Genomic DNA, 13,093 nt, shown 5'->3' on the forward strand with positions numbered 1-13,093 from the left:
TTGACAGTTTAACTAAACTATTAGTGTGATTTGGGTTTTTTTACTCTCTTGAACTTGAATTAACAACTTACCATTAAAAGTTTTTGTGCCCTGGAATGTCCCCTTTTGGTGAAATCCTTTCATTAACATACGTGTTTAGAAGATGCATTATGCAGAATAATGCAGCATTATAATATAAATGTTGCATTTGGGCTGATGGTCACTGGAGGCCCCTTCCAACTGAACTACATTATTTTATTCTGTGAATTATTCTTTTTGTCTTTCATTTTCTCTATTTTCTTATGCTTCTTTTATCTCATCTATTTTACTTATCTTCTACATGTTCTCAAACAAATCTTTAAAATCAAATAGGATGCTAAAATTAATTTTATTTGGTAAATATGTTTATAAAATTTGGTTTCCTGGGAAGTAATTTCATTCTCAAATTAAAGCAATTTGGTTTTCCAAACAGGATTTTATTTTCTCCTTATCAATCATAGCCAATAGTACCTCTCCAGACACTTACAAATAACTTGACAGTTTTAATTTATATATATTTATTTGTGTTTTGTGTTATTTGGCTGTATGTGCATTATGAAATATAACCTTTTTCTCATTAGTATAGAGTCAAACGAGAGCTTAAATTGAAAAGGTTAGGCTTAAAAGAATTTAAAACTACCTACAGAAATTTGAAATACTAAAACATAATAACAGCCCTCTGTTTCTGTATAAAGGAGTCATGCATTATTTCTTCTCTACTTACATTGAAAAAAAGCTGTAATATGTTTGAATTATGTGCTAATGCAAAGAAAGCTTTTCCCTAGAATTAGAAGCTTGAAGTGTTTACAGCCTGTGGGTTGGTCTTCCCCATGCCATTCCTAAGAAAATTCAGCTGCTGTGGATGGGAGTTTTTTTATTTTCCAGAGCAGCAAAAAATACTATTTATGGTTTTAAACATAGACTATTCACTTGTCCTTCTTGCACAACTTTAGTTGAACTTCCACACTTTTTGAAAACTCTTATGCTGGAAACAATCTTATTTAAAAAAAAAAAATTGAAACTTGAAAACAAAGTTTTGTAGAAATAAACAGATTCAATCCTTATCTGTCTTTGTCTCTCTTTTACTTCTCCCTTTCTTTATATCAAACAGTTCAGTGGTCTTATCTTGATGGAGACCTTTAGCATGAAACCATCCTGTATTCTCTCCTAGTACACATAGTCCATTGCATGTCAGTGCACAAAATTAATCCCACAGCAATCAGGTAATGAGGCCATTGATTAATTTAACCTCCATTTGAATAAGGCTGACCGTTACATTACCCATCATTTTACTAATCTTTATAAAGAATTTATGAACACAGATTTTTATAAGGTTACTCTTTATGCAAACAGCAGATAACACAGGGTTCAGACTTACACAGAACCTCTCACTCTTCTGCAGAGTTCTTCAGATAGAAGGAAGAGAAATTAATTGCACATGATTTCACAGCAGTGCTATACTTCAGCTTCCCTCAGCTTCACTTGCAGCTCATTCTGTTGCAGGCAAAGCTTCATTTAAGGAGGCTGCCCATGGCTCAGGGCTTGTCCTGTTCTTTTGTGTCTAGGAGCCAGCAAGCAGATACTCTACAGAACACAGATATGTGTATATTTACAGCCCAGATTTGAAACTGTCCTCAAGTGTTAATTTCTACCCAAAATAACTACTCAATTACTGCTTCATTGTCCGTCAAGTAAAGTTTTGCTGGAGCCCAGTTAATTAATGTTGCCTTCATAGATCTATCTTTTCCTACAATAAAAAAAGTTGCTCTCTTTCTTTAACTGGATTTACAGTGCAAGCTTGATATTAGTTTCTTAGTAGTATTAAAAAATTATTTTCAGGCAAGATTTCAGCTGGTACCTTGTTTTTCTTCAAACATATCATAGTAGAGTAAGTTGCATTACAGTGAGACATATCATCATGGAAAGCTGAAAAAAATCACCCCAAATATTTCTTTGTCATATTAATATATGAAAACATCTTATAATTATTGGCAATACAAATAAAATACGTAACATTTTCATCAATATGTTGCAAGACTGCAGTAGCATTACATTGTAATTCAAACTAATGTGACCCAAACATCTTTTTTTTATCTTCTTTTTAAATATATATGCTACTGAAGGCTTTCTGTATCATTCTTTTACTTCAATATACCTTTACTAAAATAATAGATATTCAGAAAAGTTTCAGGTTCAAAAATTCTGTGGTTATATTTCTACAAAGGAGTACTATTAAAAGAAGGTTGAAATCCACCATTTCTCAGCAACAATGTGAAAGAATAATTTAACTCAGTGAAAGCAGGTTCTTTCAAAGGATCTGTGTGATGAATGGTAAGTCCTTATGAATCTCAATTAACACAGCAAGATTTCTGTAAAAGTGTGTATGTGTATATATATACAGACATATATATACACTTATGAAAGAATAAAAAATATCACCTTAGTTTAATTTCTTTACTGCTGTATTGTATGAGTGTATGTGTATTGCTCACAGAAGTTGTCAAATAGAGAACAAATTATTTATAAACAATCTTTTATAAACATGGGTGGAGGCATATTGAATAAAACTTTCATTTTTCCCAATGTGCAAACCTTTTTCTAACAAAAGTAAAGGCATTACTTTAAGGACCAAAAAAAAAAAAAAAAAAAAGGAAGAAAAAGAAGAGAAAAAAGATTGCTTTAAGAAACATAAAGACTCTTTTCCTTAACCCATAAAAATAGAAATGTTTCTTTTTCATGCCCAGTCTATCTACGTACAACAATAAATTCTAGTATTATTTTTCATGGATTTTTTTCCATTTGTGAACTGAGTATATTGAATTGCATATTTTTTCTCTTCTTGCAAAAAATATTTTCAAATGAGTTGTGGACAAAATTGGGTATTTAAATTGTGCTGTAGAATGCATATTTACTAATCTTAATCTAGAAACTATTTTGGAAATAATTTCATTGTGTCAATGTCTAGGACTTTCGTAATTCAAATTTGAGATAATACCTGAGGATTGCTCAAAAAATTGAAATTAAGTATTATATTTGTTTTTTCTGCCCTCAAAAATCTAAAAGCATCAGTTTGTTTCTTTACTTTCTTTTCTTTACTTTCTTTTACTTTACATTCTTTCATTGTCTAAATGGCTGAATGACTACAGTTTCTGTAGCCAGTATGTAACAAACGCTATTCTAACCTCCTCCTGAGCAGAGCTGATGACTAATCCTGTGTGTTAGTAATAATTTCAAAAGTGGATGAATTCTAGTTTAGGTGAGGTTATAGGCAGCAAGGCTTTTGGAAGCATTATTAACAAGAATTAATTGAGAATATCTTTTGTATACCGCAGAGATACTTTGTTTTCCTAAGGAGCTGCAGAATTACTGTCACACATGTAAGACTTACAGAAATTAAGAAGGTTCTGTATATCCTTACATGGTGTGTAGCTTATAATGGGGTTTTTTTCAAACTGATGGAAAAATAAGTCTGTAAAACCTAATTGTTCTTTTCCTTTTCATTTTTGTCTTTATAAAGTTCTTTCATCTTCCACCCTGCTACTGTAAAAAATTGAACTGCTAGCTTAGGCTATATACATATTTGTCTTTGAAGTAATACTTTTGCTCTGTAGGAGTCTTCCCTTAGCTTTGAGAAAGAAGCTCTTTTTGCTGTTTCTCTCATCCGTTATTCTCTTGTGAGGCATCTCATTCTCCTGGCAGAAAATAAGATGTAATGCTTTTAAGACTAGTCAGATAGGAAGACTTGCCTTTCTCCCTTCCTCTGCAGCTCACACTATGTCTGTATCTGTATTCTTAAGCTGGGATCCCCAGGTATATTTTTATTATCCTGCTTAGGCTTTCACCCTGCATGTGGGTGCCTATGAATGCATCTCTGTGAAGCTCCTTAATGCCATTGTCCATGGATTGTCACTGCAGAATTAGATCGTAGCAGTGGTGGGCTGGCCTTTCTGAAAAGGGCTGAAGTGAAATACCTCAAATACTTAATACATGACTCTGAATGCTTCCAGTTGGATGAGGCTGAATTTCCTTTTCTATTCCAGACGGATACTTCACAGGGATTTGAAAGCCAAGAATATATTTTTGAAAGATAGTCTTCTTAAAATTGGTGAGATTTCCATACTTTTTAAAGATATATTTTCATGTGATAGAACAGTCTGGCAGACATTTTGTCAATAAGGAGATTTAAAGAAAATCATGTCTGAAATAACATTTTGATTTGTAGTCATTTGTTTGACAGATGGAGGAGAGGCAGTGAAATCTCTAGCCTTGAGGATGCTTCAAGCTTGGCTGGACCTGGATCTGAGCAGCCCCATTTAACTTTGAGCCAGGGGTTTGAATCAGATGACCTTGTGAAGCCTCTTCAAACCCACATTGTTCTGTGATATTATGCTTTTGTGGTGTTTTTATTTTGAAGAATTACAGAAAATAGACTTTCCCATTTTTTAAAATACTAGCAGAATTTTCTGGATGTACAGTCACTTTATCATGTCTGACAATAAAAAGTTTATATGAATAGATATATATATTTATATTAATAGACTTATATTAATAGATATATTTCTATTAATAGATTATTGTTTCTACTGATATTTTTAGGAGACTTTGGTGTTTCTTGTCTTTTGATGGGTTCATGTGATCTTGCAACTACTTTTACTGGGACACCATACTACATGAGTCCAGAAGTACTGAAGCACCAGGGATATAATACAAAATCAGACATTTGGTGAGTAGTCATAATGGTATTTTGGTTGGATTAGGCATTTATCTCCACTAAAACTATTTCAGGACATTGGAATCAAATGTTGCAATCTGAAGCCTTGCCCTTTGCGTTGAGAAGCATGTAGTTGGCTTTTATTCTGGGTTATCTGAGACTTTACAGGAGAATAAGATTCAGGTCCAGTCTCTGATGTAATACAAGATGATTGTAGACAAAGTTCAGGTGTTTCTAGGAAGGGGGAAATCTCTTTTTTTCTTGTATTGAGATAGATGAATTGAAAGAAACAACTTTCTGTGAAACTTTAGGTGGATGAGCAAAGAGTGATTCTGGCTGAGAAGCTAGAAGGACTTTCATAGGAACTAAATTTAAAAAACATTGGGAAATGTTAAAAGCAAGAAAGTATTTGGAAGTGAAGCTGAAAATGAGAATAACTGCGGTGTTAGAACAGAAACAAAAAGGCCCTCTGTTTTAGAAGAGGCTCAAAGGTAGAAAGAAAAGTGTCAGTTCTGCATTTAGATGGCAGAAATTCTTGAGGTCAGAACTTCTGACGTGATGATTAAAGGATCAAGTTTAGAAGCTGAGGTCTGTTGAAAGACTTTAGGAAACTTTCAGGTGGGCAGGTACTCTTCCAAGCTGAGATGAAGAATGATTTTTTTGGAATGGCAAAAATATCTGGCTTGTTTATATATGTATCCTAAAGCATCTCATATTTTAAGATTATAGTTAAAAGTGTCGAGTCTTTAATTTTGTCATAGTATTTTATTTAAGGGGATTTGTTTCTTTTATGAGGTGCTTTGTTGTTTTTTTTGGGGTTTTTTTTGTGTAGGTATGTATATAAGAAGATTAAATTTTTACTAAATATTTCAAACCAGGAAAGTTCCTTTGTAAAATGTTTGGCCCCTGGAATATAGTTTGATTGCTTGATAATTTACTCTAGCTTTATCTCAGTTCTGCCTTTTCAAAATATACTTGTGGCTGCAGGATATAATTCTAAAAGTGGAGACCATTCATCTGTATTTGCAAATGGTAGCAACCATTTTTCACAGCTGACATATTCAGTCCAGTCAACGGATATGTCAGGAATCTCATCTCATGGCCTGTGCAGCTGACTGCTATGGATTTGATGTCAGATTCTCTCTTGTTCATCTGTAGCAAATATTAGTTAATACATGTAGTCAATAAAATTATATTGGGAGAAGATTTCAAAAGATGTCAAAACAAATGAATAGACAGGGAAGACAGCCTTTTGTGCTCTTCTACTGTAAGGAATAATTTCTTTCACTGATGTGCAAAGAGAAAGTAAAATACATGTTTAAATTCTATTTGTGGTTACTAGTGTCAATCCATATAGGTCATTGAAGTTGCATAGAGTAAGCATAAGCAGAGTTCAGTCCAATACTTTTATAAATCATGTGTTGATTACCCTTTTGAAATTTACAAAAACACAGAAAAAAAGCCCCCCCCCATCCCAAATTCAGTAGCTACCAGCTTTCTGCTATACTTTCTGCCTTTTGTAATCTGTCCAAAGGATTACCAAGAGCACTCACCTGAGGCTGAAACTGCCTTCCACAGGAGCTTCTTTGCCCTCACTGTAGCAGCAGTAAGGAGGAGGCATGCCCTGACTCAATACTTCCCCAGCCAACAACCCCCTTTTTTTTTTGAGCCAGGAAACTCTTCTGATCAGGACTCATGTATATGATCGATATTCTCATCTTTTACTCTTTTAATAATGATTCTATTTGATTTTTTTTCCACTCTCCCCATTTAGCAGGGGCCAAAAGACAAGAGGACACTGAGCATACAGGGGAGCCCACCCTGGAGGCTCCAGGTGAGGTTAAGTCCTTGGGCCACTCTGTAGGAAGTTTGAATCAAAGACTAATAGAATGGTTTGGGATGGAAGGACCCTTAAAGATCATCTTGTTCCAGCTCCCCTGCTGTGGGCAGGAGCACCTTCCACTAGATGAGGTTGCTTAAAGCCCCATCCAGCCTGGTGTTGAACTCTCTCTCAGTTTGAAGTTGTTACCCCTTGTCCTATCATTACACACAGTTGTAAAAAGTCTCTCTCTGGCTCTCTCTCACTTTATGTGCTGGAAGGTGCTCAAAGGTCTCCCTGGAGCCTTCTCTTCTCCAGGCTGAACAACCCCAGCTCTCTCAGCCTGTCTCCATGAGGGTGTTCCAGCCCTCAGATCACCTTTGTATACATCTTTGTGTACCTCCTCTGGACTTGCCTCAACCTGTCTGCATCCTTCTCATCTTGAGGGCCCAGAGCTGGATGTAGGACTCCATGTGAGGTCTCAGAATAGTGGAGTAGAGGGAAGAATCTCCTTCCTCAGACTGCTAAGTCACACGGCTTCTGATGCAGCCCAGGATGTGGTTGGCTTTCTGGGTTGTCAGCACATGTTGCCAAGTCATGTGCTCTTCATCAAGCAACATCCCCCAAGTCCTTCTCTTCAGGCCTGCTTTCAGTCCATCCTCTGCTCAGTCTGTATTTGTGACCCAAGTGCAGGACCTTGCAATTTGCCTTGTACTCCATAAGATTGGCACGAGTCCACCTCTGAAGTCTGCCAAGGTCCCTCTGGATGACAGCCCTTCCTTCCAGCGTGTCGACCATTCCACATAGCTTGTCAGCAAACTTGCTGAGGATATGCTCAGTCCCTCTGTCCACGTTGCTGACAGAGATGTTAAACAGCACTGTTTGTTGACCCCTGAGGAATTTCAAGGAGTAGCTGAAGTGACATTCTCTCTTCAGACTTGTCCTTCTGATCTCTAGCAGGACTCAAAAATTCACACACAAAAATTCAGGCTTACAAGTGTTTCCATGTAAAACATAAGATAATGTAAAATATCTTCTGGAAAAGACAATTAGTGCTATCTCACCTTGTAATCATGATCCTCTCACTGTTCAGTTCATTGGAAAGACCTTAATTTATGCTGCATTACTGATGTGCTCTTAACAGACGCTGTGCTTTTCAGCTTCACTGAAACATTCTGCAACTGGCTTTTCAAAACTGGCTTGAATATTCACAGTGCAGCAGCTGGTGCAAGAAATATTGTCCTTTATAGCCCAAGGTCAATAGATGGGGGAAACTTCATGTTTGACAGTTCTTCCCTATGGAAGTTCAGCAGTTGAGCTCAGAGAAGTGGCAGAATTTGTTTTTCTTCAGTTGAAATATCAGGGCTGGAGTTCTCTACCATTCCATGCTTTATGTCAAATCTAAATTCACAAGAGGCAAATTAAAGTTGGCTCACATGTTTTCCCCAGCATCCCCAAGCCTGAACTGGCCAGGCCATGAGAGAAAACCTTAGCAAGTGACACAGTCTACGGTTCCCTTCTTTCTAGACAAGGAACTTCTTCAGGGAGCTGATCTCAGTTTGCCAGTTCAGCACCCCCTCTGCCCATCAGTGTTTCCCCCTATGGATCCAGCAGGTGGTTTGTTTGTTGTGTTTGGGTAAATTGCGCTGCCCACACACAGGTCTTGAGGCTTTAATTTTATTGTGCTTGCCTGTCTCTGCTTTTCCCCTACTTTGTCTTTTTCTCCAATATTAACAGACAAAAAATGAAGCAATGTGAGAGCCGAGGGGATGGGGCTGGGGAAGACAGCAGCAGGGAGTTCTCATTTAAGGGCTGAGTGCAAATTAAATTCAGAGACATATTCCTCACAAATTCTGAAGCCAACGAAGTCTTAAGACTTTCTGATATGATCAGACTAAGAGATACAAGCCATGAAGGTGTATGCATTTACATTATCTGACTTTTGAAGTTGAATTTAAAGATAACTTGGATCTTATGACGTTTGAAGGGCTGTCATTTTTTTTTTACAAAAGATCAGAAGATGTTAAAAGGATGACAATATTTATGTAAGCAACATCAAAAATCTCAGGGTGGTCTCTCCTAAGTGAGAGAAGTTAGAGGTCTGTCAGTTGAGGCTGAGGACAACACACTGAAGCCTGTCCAGATGCTCTATTTTATGGTGTAATTGAACATAAGTAGTTTCAACATGAACTGGTCATGCCACAATTTTGCTGAAATTATGTGCTGTTCGGGAACTTTGTCAAACCTATTTGTGAATATAGGGAGTTGTCAAATCAAAAGTGCTGGCTGGCTGGTTTAATGACCATTTTAGAATTTTATAATATTGGCACTTATGCAGGCTAAGATTATAAAAGTAATTAAATTATATGTCTGGATCATGTGCAGATTGCTTATGGGAATGGGGAAACAATTTCCTCCTGCTCCTCAAAAGGTGCTTAGGTCAGAAATGTAGAAACACAACTGAGAAATGCAGTTTTGATCCAAAAGCTTGGGTGTTTGCAGCTCAGCAGCTCTCTTGATAAGAAATAGCATTGTTCAGGAACCCAAGGCAGCATTTCTCACCTTAGAAGATATTTATTTAATTTCAAAGATTTCGACTCTGTAGAAAAATCTTTATTATTTTTCCTTCATTTTTCTTTACTTTTTTCCATTTTTTTCTTTCATGGGACAGATGGGATTTTCCCTGGGTAGCATGTTCACAGCCCTGGCTGCAGCAGAATGCCTTGGGCATTCTTTTCATCTTTCTCCACCTCAGGTGTAGTCAGAGTACTAAACTAGATGAATAAATCAGCTTCCCTGATGTGTCAAATCCCATGTTCCTAATGGCTCATTAAACAATTTCTAGCTGCCAGAATCAAGCAGCTTCCAAAACAGATTGATTCTGCAAAAATAAGTTATAGTACAGCCTGTCAGGTTGGGATTTTCCTTCTTTTTTTCTTCTCTCTGGCTGATTTCCATTTTTATTTGATGCTTTCAGATGCTGTGTGCATAGGGGGGTTTTGGTTGTTCTTTTTGCTTTAAGTATTTTTTCATGTAGTAATTATCTTGTTTCAGAGTCTGAACATACATCATAAATACAGATTATCCTGTGTCTTACTGTTTACTGATTTTGAAAGGTTGAAAGCTGTTTGACAGTTAAATCTTTAAAAAACCTAGGCAACTGTTTATTTACCTCAGTAGTTGTTCTTTAGTTGGTTCTTAAGCAAAAATGCTCTGCTAATGGTTTTCACATACTTGCTTGAAAAGTACCAGTGAGTGGAGTTACCCCCATTCTCTTTTTCCTTATTTGAACGATTGTAGAGCCTGGGTTTCAGCTTTAAAATTATTTGCTCTTGTTCTTTTATTGCCAGATGGACCAAAACAACATCTTTAAGCAAAATTAATAATTGAAACTTTATTAATTTTTGCTTTCAAAGATTTTTATACCCCTTTCCTGGAAGCCATTCACCAATACATATTTTTTATCATTATGCTTTATTTTCTTACTTCTTCTGGAATCACAGATTAAATTATAAATACCACAGTGAAATATAAAGATATTTAAGCTGCTTGCTTGGACGAGCCTCAACCTGTATCTGACACTCTCCAACATTTTCTATGACCTTGATCAAGTCAATCATTGATCAAGTCAATCATTGGTCAAGTCAGCACCCCTGACTGGAGAAAGAGCTGAGCATCCTCCAAGCCTGCAAAACTCAACTCCCATATTTAAAAAAAAAATATTCATCAGACAGAACTCAGCTGAAGTACAAACTGTTATTGATAGTCATTATATAAAAATTATTATGAGAGTGTTTATTTTAAAATGTTCAACTTGGTGACCTTTTATGATGGCCATTAGGACTGGTGAATAATATATACTATTTATATTATTCTTCCAGGTCTCTGGGATGCATTTTGTACGAGATGTGCTGCATGAACCATGCTTTTACTGGACAGAATTTTTTGTCTGTTGTGTTAAAAATTGTGGAAGGTGAAACACCTTCTCTTCCTGATAGATATCCAAGCAAACTGAATGCTGTGCTATGCAGGTGTGTTATTTTCTTGTTTAGCTGGTTTTTCAGTAAGTTTGGACAATTGCTTAATTACTACTTTTGGTTTCTGATGTTTCAGCATGTTAAGTAAGAATCCTTCATTGAGACCAGCAGCAGCAGAGATCCTAAAATCCCCTTATATTGATGAACAACTCAAGGTATGTAAGAAAAAGCAGTAGCTACACACTTGCCATTTGAGTACATATTTTGCAAAAGCAAAATGAAGGCAGGGAAAAAACATGTTGAGAAAAAATAATTTGATAGCTCTAGATGGGAGCATTAACCTGGGGGACTTTCTGAGCTATAGTACAAATATGACTGAGGAATGAAGCCCTCATCATTTGACAAGCTGAATGTATCCCCTCTTGAATGTTATGAGCAGTAAGAAAAATACATTTATGCATAACAAATGTAGATCACTTGGGCCTGGGTACATATATCTCTAAACTGTTCTGGTTAGTCATAGTTTTAATGAAAACCAATGCCTTTTGCTCTTTTTGCCCAGGCTTCAGTGCCTGTATTATTTGGCTTTCTGAGAAGGTGGGGAGGGAAGCTGCTCCATCACTTTTTATATCAAGGTGGTATTGGGTAATAGCTGAAGATTCTGGATAACTTTAGCATCAAGTCTTGATACCCCTTTTGTTTTATTTCCTTGCAGAAAATACAGTACAAGTTCACAAACATGACTGTGAAGGACAAGGCACTTAACTGGCAAAAAGAAACTGCTCCCATTTTTGGTGCTGTGTAAGTATTTTTAACAGGTTTATGGGCAGTAGTATATGAAATTACAGTGTTGCCAAAAGTCATCATTGACACTTGTGTCAATCTCATAGTGCTTTATGTTTAGACAAACCTATTCCCCTGAAATACAGGAGAGCAACCACATTAGGGAGATGCATAATTGATTTAGGGAGTAAAAAAATATCTGTTGATTAAATATTTTTATTATGTGACTTTGTAAATTGCACATGCATGTGCAGTACATATTTATGTTAATTTAGTACCAATGGGCATATAAATCATGACCTTTGTCTTTAAATTTTGGAGGTTTAAGCTGTCATTTTAGTTAGGTCATCATCATTTATAGTGCTACTGTTTCTGTGCCTACCTAAAATTGAATGTGAAAGCTGTTTCTTAAATGATGCCAAACTAAAAGCATACACACTTAAACTAATATTCATCTAATACCTCTGTAGGATACTATTATTTTTATCTTGCAGCTACAGTGAGAAATCAAGAGTAGCAATGTTTCTTGGCTCTTACATCATCAGTGTCTTCACACATGATCTCTCTCTTTGGCACTGAATATATATTGATTTAATTAATTGCATTAAATTACAATGCTGCAATGTTTAAAGCAAATTCCAGCATGGACATTTTAATTTTGCCTTTGTAAATTAGCTCTGTAGTTTCATGGGCACCTTCCCCCACCCCTTTGCTCCCCATCCCTGAGTTTTCTATATAAGTTTTGCTCTGTTGAGAGCTAACGAGCAAAACCAGAAATCTGTGGTCCTGTGAGGAAGCAATGAACATCCCTGTTTCTTGTTTCCTCTAAATAACTGTCAGGATTTTAACAGCTCTCTGATATTTGTTTTGAATTATTAGGTAACAGCAATGAAGATTAAAACAATCCAGAACTGGCAGTGCCTTTGAGGCTATAGGACTTTCATCTTTGTTTTTTGTGACCTCTGCTCTCGTACAGGACCCACAGTTTTGCGGCTGTGATCACTTTGCAGATGCTGCCAGTTCTGAAGCTTGCAAGCCTCCCTTCAGGAGAGGTGGCCAGCTTCAGCTTTTCCAAACAATGTGTAGATTGCTGTCAGTGGTAGGAAGAAAGACAATTGAATTCAGCATGATAAAACTTTTTATACATCATTTTACCCAGTTTAACTGCTGTCAGTGTATCTGTAGGCTCTCATCTCTACAAATTGTGGTTTGGGTTTCTACTTGACACTTCTGTCCTTAGTGTCTTTTGTTGACAGATGAGTCTTTGTCTTTTTGTGAGACGAAAGTTTTCCATTTTGGTAATAGGTATATTTAGTATAAACACTTTACTGAACTTTGCAAGCCTTGATGTAAAATGAAACAAAAAATATATACAGAGATGTTCCTTAGATATATACTGTAAATAGTTTTGGGGCACTAAAATGTTTCCCAGTTATTATGCCAACTCTATCTGAATTATATTCAATACTTCATGCTTGTTGAAATATAGAGTATGAAAACCTTCAAGAAACTTTTAATTCTTGTGGGCACAAGATTTAGATTATCTATATGCACCAAAACCATTGTATCCACTTTGGGGAAGCAATATGTTACTTGCAGAATATAAATCCAGACTTCAATCCTCACGCTTCTAGAAGAGACTGATAAAACCACTTTGTATTTTTTTTAATATATACTGTATTCTGTACCTGATCCATTGTCATTAGCTAGAATGTATTGAGTCTTATTACCTTCCAAATGGACATTATTTTCTTACAGAGGTAGCATGTTGGAAAGACATTAATG

At 36.2% G+C, this 13,093-nt stretch overlaps 1 protein-coding gene across 3 annotated transcripts in view; it reads left to right on the forward strand.

The window, feature by feature from the left end:
• NEK11 (NIMA related kinase 11) overlaps positions 1–13,093 on the forward strand; it is an 88,769-nt gene that overhangs the window by 22,401 nt on the left and 53,275 nt on the right. For all 3 annotated transcript variants that reach the window (XM_083855087.1, XM_083855085.1, XM_083855086.1), the window contains 5 exons: positions 4,059–4,123; positions 4,615–4,741; positions 10,430–10,579; positions 10,662–10,740; positions 11,241–11,326. In XM_083855087.1, coding sequence (XP_083711213.1) covers positions 4,059–4,123; positions 4,615–4,741; positions 10,430–10,579; positions 10,662–10,740; positions 11,241–11,326 — 507 coding nt within the window. The remainder of the gene's footprint in view (positions 1–4,058; positions 4,124–4,614; positions 4,742–10,429; positions 10,580–10,661; positions 10,741–11,240; positions 11,327–13,093) is intronic.

This window comes from Zosterops lateralis (assembly GCF_965231275.1).
Source record: "Zosterops lateralis genome assembly, chromosome: 1".
In the NCBI taxonomy this organism is placed as follows: domain Eukaryota; kingdom Metazoa; phylum Chordata; class Aves; order Passeriformes; family Zosteropidae; genus Zosterops; species Zosterops lateralis.